Raw genomic sequence first — 7,114 nt, forward strand, 5'->3', positions numbered from 1 at the left:
TAATTCTCTGTTCTGCCTTTCATTTTATGATCTACCTGATCTATAAATGTTATTTTAGTTAAATTGTATTATTTTGGGCAATTTATTGATTTATCTTTTTAAAAGGGGCTATCTCTTTCTATAATAATGTAGAACAATTGTGTAAGGTATAATACATATATTGTATTTAATTGAATAAGTGGTCATTAATATAAGTTTAGTCAGTAGTGAACATTTTGTTAATTAAGGCTTAATTGGCTTGGTACAGTAAAAACTCCTTTAAAGCAGGTTTTGGAAAAAATACATAATTGTGAATAGTGAATTACCTTAATGTTTTGTTTACAAGGTACTGATTGTTCCATTTCTATGCTTGTTACAAACCAACTATTAATATATTTCTGCATATACTTATAAAGCAAATATATACAATTAAATTCAAATCCTCACTTTTCTAATAAATACTTTTTATTTCCGGAAAATGATAGACCTATATCATGGAAAGCAATACATCTATGCTAGAATTCCACATTCTTCCATCCTTCATGCAAGGTAATAATAAATTTTATATATTAAACTTTGTCTTATTTTTCTTAATCTATTTCATTGGAATTCTGGTAAACCTCACTATCATTACAGTGATATGTTTGGATCGTCATTTACACACCCCAATGTATTTATTTCTCTGCAACTTATCCATTATTGATATTTGTTACACAACTGTTAGTGTTCCTAAACTCCTCTACATCTTACTTTCTGGGAATAACACCATATCTTCCACACAATGCTTTATCCAGATATACTTTTTCTTTGCAGTAGCTGTTAGTGAGAACATGGTTATATTTGTAATGGCGTATGATCGATATGTTGCGATTTGCCACCCCTTAGATTATCATCGAATACTTAATAAGAAAATCTGCATATTATTTATAATGGTCGCCTGGATTTGTGGGGCTGTAAATTCATCTTTGATGACAAGTTCCACCCTGAAAATGATCTTCTGTTCTTCTGTCACAATTCACCAGTTCTTCTGTGATGTTAAAGCTTTAATCAACATTTCCTGTGGTGGGACACAAATGTTTTACATTGTCATGTATACAGACATTTTGGTATTTGCACTCTGGCCAGTCCTGTGCAACTTGATGTCATATGTCAAGATTATCAGAGTTATACTACGCATTAAATCAAAGGATGGCAGAAGTAAAGCCTTCTCCACCTGCTCATCCCATCTCACTGTCATGGTCATCTACTATGGATCAGCTGCATCTGTATATATGATACCACCATCAGATCGCTATGAACTTCTGGAACAGATCTTAACAGTTTTTTACAGCACAGTGGTCCCCATGCTGAACCCTCTGATATATAGTATACGGAACAAAGAAGTGAAGAGTTCTTTGTGGAAAACAATGGGGAAGTACTAAATATAAAATACCTTCTCCTTACTGTGAATTAAAGAAAAGAGTATACAGTACAAAGCCTTTTTATTTTTCCAGCACTAAGCACAAATGATCTATATAGTGTGAGGAAGGTACAGAATATCGCTTGGAATATTAAACCATAATAATACCCATAAAACCCACTATATTAAAACAGGTTCATTAAAAATGCACAATAAACATCAACTTGAATCAACATGATGAAACTAACAATCATGAAGATTACAAAAAATCACATCAATGCATACCTAGCAAACTTACTTACCCCCCTCCCACACACACACAATTACATTTTTATCAGGTCACAAATGTTTGTTCACATATTTTTTTACACTCATACTATTGTGTGATGACATATTTGAAAGCGCCCCTTAGTATATATCCAGCTTGATAGAAATTAGATTGCAGTGTTGCAACCAAAAAAAAGTGCAACAAATGTAACTATAAATGAAGCAAGTTTGTGATAACATAAAAAAGTAACACTTACACAAAAAAACATCAAGCATTAAAGATTCAAACTGACCTGTAAAATGGACTGGAGATGCGCACAGAACAGCGTGCACGTGTGCGCTAATCAATTGCTATCACCTCAGCATTGAGGTTAACATCTCCTTCTGAATCGAGCAGCTGAAAATGAATCGCTTTAATTGGCGTATTCCAGATCTTTGCTCCTTTTTGCAGGAAACCAGTAGGCTAGTTCACTAGAACTTGAGCCCGACTCGATACCAATGCCTCAATAAAACTGACATGCCATTTATTTATATATGAGGGCTGAGGAGAATTGTCATAAAAAAGGCATAACAAGAGAAAAATGGTGTTACAACAATTAAAAAAAAAAAGAGAAATTTATTATATCAATGTCAAGTGTGCAGAAAATTTCCTTAAAAAAGAAAAAAAAATCAAAACATAGTTACACTAGAAATAGAATGCACCAAATAAAAGTGAATACCTCACTTAAAGGAATGGGTGAGGACGGTTATCACTGAAAAATTAGTGTTGAGTGTAGGCTAACCACGACTCCCAAGTTTTATAGAATGCATCCATGTTGTTCTGCAGGGTATAGGGTAATTTATCATTTGTTATGATCCAGTTTAGATTGTGTTAGTAAAATCGAGTGGAATGGCCAAGGCTTTCCAATAGCAAGCAATCGTGATGTGAGCTGCTAAGAGAATATATTTATCTAATCTTAGGTACTGCGTCTGGTAGTTAAGTAAAGTTAAAGATGTGAATCCAGAACCTTTGGACTTTAGAACCACCGAGCATGAAACATGATGCCCAGCCGTCCACAGCCTCTGTAACACAGAAGGGAAATAGTCGGATTCAATGTATTAATCTGGGTGGGCACCATATACCATCTGAGCAAGACCTTATAGTTAGCTTCAATATGGGACGTGTTTAAAGAAATTGAAGACATAGAGGCAGCCAAAGCTTGCCAAACTTGAACTTCCCACTCCTCTGTCAGATCTGTGTCCCATTGAGACATATAAAACAGTCCTTTGTCATTGGGAAAAAGGGCTGCATAAACCACTAAAATTCTTCCCCTAGCATTAGTGATGGAACGGCATGACTTTTCAAATGTTGTACTTTGGGGGAGATGAGCATTTAAATTTAGATTGGATAAATTTTACCATCCAAAAAATCACCATTTTAGAAAAATCTCTTATTGTGCCACCATACTTCACGCCCCTATTCACTTCCAGAAAGGAAATCTGGGTCTCGATATAATGGAGTCAAAGGAGCGTGCTGGGAATAAAGAGCTTGATTGGTTTTTTGACCATCCCACACAGAGAGGGCATAGGAAAGGGAGGGGCAAAGAATTGCGGGAGGTTTTTTACTCGAGAGCCACAGTAATGCTTCAACAGGAATAGTTGGGCAGGACAGAGCCTCTAAGTCAGTCCATTGGGGTCTAGACTTCAAAAGAGTACATTATTATTTTTATTATTATTATTACTAAGCAGGATTTATATAGCGCAGGATAAATATATTATGCAGTGCTGTACATTAAGAAGGGTTGCAAATGACAGACAGATACAGACAGTGACACATGAGGAGCAGACCCTACCCCGAGGAGCTTACAATCTAGCAATGGGGGTTATGCACTCCCATGAGCTGGGATACAACCAATCACAAACAGAGACACTGAACACACACACAGGAGGGAGGGCACATGTGTTGGCTCAATCCAATCCAATGGCATTGACAGATTTTTGTCCCTCGGCAGGAGGTAATGTCTTTGGACAGGAAGGAGAGGTCCAGGATGGCTGAGGACAGTTGCAGTGGCAGCAGTGGGTCGCCCACACCAGGCGACACCCTGCCCTCGAACTTATCCAAGAACCAGCGGGTCTTTATGCTGGACTTGGTTATACGGATCGCAAGTCAGAACTTTTATATTTATTTAAATCTATTGTGTGTAATTATATTATTAATGAAAGCTGAACTCCGGATAGTTAGAAAAGACACAAAATAATACAGCAGTGCAAGCACCTAAATCAGCTGCTTCCAGTCCTTATACGGCAGAGCTTAGAGTGAGGGAGAGAAAAACAGCACAAACAGCCAATCAGTAAAAAGTTATTTTTAATAGGAGCAGAGAACTCATCAGCCCCCTTCTCCTTTTACTGTCTAATCGCAGTCCAGAGGAGGGACAAGACCTGTAAGTGTCACAGAACTGCAACAGAAAAAATTAGGGTCTTCTATTCTGCAAGACATGGCTGTGGTGTCTGACAGAGCTGGATAGAAAAAAATTAAAATCCTTTGGCAGCTTTGATTCAGCTTTTGCCTGGAGTGTAGCTTTAAACTTTGACCCCACCTTCCTGACTAATCCAGTGCTGTGCTGTATGGTGTTACCTCTCTTGTTCTTTCTACCTGTACAGGCTCTTGAATTAAATTTTGGCATTTTGCATTATTATAAATATAAATATTATTTAGTCAGCTTTAGTTAAATGAGGATATTTTGTAAACTTCAAAAGCCTGTACAGGGTATACCCTGAGATACATAATACAACTCATTCATAAACATGTGAAAAATTCAGTTAACATAAAAAAAATGGTGATATTTTTAGTAGAAATGAAGAAACAACATTCTGACCAATCACATTCTTTTTTTATTATGCCTGAGAAAAAAAGACAAATCCTGATTGGTCTACATTGCTCTACATTTCTTCCCCCCTATTCTCCACATTCTATATATTTAGGGTGTCCATATCAGAATGTTCAGCAACCAATCAGCAGTCGTGATATCATTACCAGGTCACTGTGATAAGAAAGTTGTGATTGGCCAGTGGGGATATTGCACACAGCCTATCAGCTCAGTCATTTATTCTGCACTGTGATTCCTGGGATCTCTTTGGTTGATGGCTGTGCAGATGTCTTCCTCTCCATGTGTAATTTGTGTTTGTTCTGTTTCTGCCATTGGTAATCTGTATGGTCAGCCTGTTATTCTGATCATCTGGCTTCCTTGACCTGCAATAAATCTACATATTGAATGCTCTTATTTGATTGGCTGCCTACACGTTTCTTGTCAATTGACAGCCAGGAATCTGGCATTTTCAGCAGGATATCAGTCCTGATTGGCATTTATTGATGAATAAGGGTGTACAGCTCTGATCTGAGATTTGTGATGTCAGTGTTGGGCCTCCCTGCGACATGGATTCTGTTTGCTGCAAATATGGAGGGATGGGGCAAATTTACAGATTTTTTAGTTTTCTTGTTTAGACTGTGATTGGCTTAATGATGGTTTGTTTGGGGCTTGTATGCCCTGGTGTGAAAAATGGGTAAATCTTGGGTGAAAAAAATGTATAAATAGACTCTAAAAAAAATGTTGGTAGTTTTTAGGTCAGTGATTTTTTTTTTTTGAAGGTGAACAGAACATTCTTTATTGTAAGTAATTTTAAAACTTTTTATTATTTCTTTTAACAATAACATCAAAGTATTTCCTGGGGGGCAGTATGTCTCACCCAGGAGTGGGGGGCAGTATGTCTCACCTTGGGGTGGGGGGTAGTATGTCTCACCTTTAGGGGTGGGGGGAGCAGTATGTCTCACCTTGGGGTGGGGGGCAGTATATTTCACCTTTGGGGGTGGGGAAACATTCTGTATCACCCTGGGGTTCAGAGGGAGCAGTCTCAACTTAGAGGGTCTCTATGGCAAAATGCAAGATTGGGTACCCCTGAGATGCCCTACCTTTTTGGGAGTATAAAGTGTAGTCGCAATAATTCTATGCTATTTACCATTCCATACAAAATTTGAGTAACTTATTCTGAATATTGCGTAGAATCAACTTTGGGAATTGCAAATGGCAGGGTGCAAAATAAATATAGTAATCTGGGCAAAATATTCATTTTAATTGTTGCAATTCTAATAAACCATGACAGAGGGGAGGATTGCCATCTCCCTGTAGATCATTAAATGAGGTACAAAATATTGGGGGATAGTTATCTTTAAAAAGCATCTGAAATGAGGGGTGATCTGGACACTCAGGTAGGTTATAGCCCTACAATTCCATTTAAATTCAAAATTCTGCATAAGCAGAGATACCAGGTTTTCAGGAAGAGAGAGATTGAGAGATTCTGATTTGCTTCTATTGAGTTTGAGTCCCGAAGCCTTTGAAAAAATTGTGAGTTCTTTAAATAGGTTGGGCAAAGAAGTTAAAAGAGGAACACACACACACACCAGTCTAATTAAAATAATACTAATGAAAATGCATATGTATTTGTGTACATTTAAATGTATTTTGACACACACAAGTGAAATCTCTAAATGTTCCTTAATACATGTATTATAACATGTTTGCCTATTATCCTTTACCAAAATATTTGATTTTTTAAAGTCAAACTAGAATTAAATTTTTATGAGGTCACAAATGTTTGTTCACATATTTTTTTACACTCATACTATTGTGTGATATATTTGAAAGTGCCACTTAGTATATATCCAGCTTGATAGAAATTAGTTTGCAGTGTTGCAACCAAAAGAAAAAAAACAACAACAAATGCAACAAATGTAACAATAAATTAATCAAGTTTGTGATTGAGTAGAATGTAACATAAAGAAGTAACACTTACACAAAAAAACATCAAGCGTTAAAGATTCAAACTGACCTGTAACATGGAATGGAGATGCACACAGAACAACGTGCAGGTGTGCGCTAATCAATTGCTATCACCACCATTGAGGTTAACATCTCCTCCTGAATCGCGCCGCTGAAAATTAATCTCTTTAATTGGCGTATTCAGGATATTTGCTCAATTTTGCAGGAAACCGGCAGGTGAGTTTACTAGAACTCGAGCCCGTCTTGCGGTAATAAAGCTTGCCGACCGGCGCGTACATACACGCGTCGAACGTACGCACATTTAAATGATAAATCAGGGCCATGGTAACAACAAATACAGAAAAAAATAATCTTTAGCCAAATTTGAACTAAAATAACAAAGCCTCAATAAAACTGACATGCCATTTAAACATTTATATGTGAGGACTGAGGAGACCAGTGATAAACCACAATACCAAAATTGGCTTAAAAAAGGCATAGGAAGAGAAAAATGGTGTTACAACAATTTAAACAAAAAAAAGAACTGTATTATATCAATGTCAAGTGCGCAGAAAATTTCCTCAAAAAGAAAAAAAAATCAAAACATAGTTACACTAGAAATAGAATGCAACAAATAAAAGTGAATACCTCACTTAAGGGAAGGGGTGGGGAAGGT

General features: G+C 36.8%; 1 protein-coding gene across 1 annotated transcript; it reads left to right on the top strand.

The window, feature by feature from the left end:
* Positions 1-473: 473 nt before the first annotated feature.
* On the top strand, positions 474-1,400 carry LOC140334641 (olfactory receptor 8D1-like). Its single transcript, XM_072416879.1, has one exon. It carries the CDS (start codon positions 474-476, stop codon positions 1,398-1,400), a length of 927 nt encoding a protein of 308 aa, XP_072272980.1.
* The last annotated feature ends 5,714 nt before the right edge of the window (positions 1,401-7,114 follow it).

This window comes from Pyxicephalus adspersus, chromosome 7, assembly GCF_032062135.1.
Source record: "Pyxicephalus adspersus chromosome 7, UCB_Pads_2.0, whole genome shotgun sequence".
NCBI classification, from domain to species: Eukaryota; Metazoa; Chordata; class Amphibia; order Anura; family Pyxicephalidae; genus Pyxicephalus; species Pyxicephalus adspersus.

Excerpts from the sequence above, each read along its gene's own strand:
- LOC140334641 (XM_072416879.1), top strand. The coding sequence starts at position 474 with ATGGAAAGCAATACATCTATGCTAGAATTCCACATTCTTCCATCCTTC.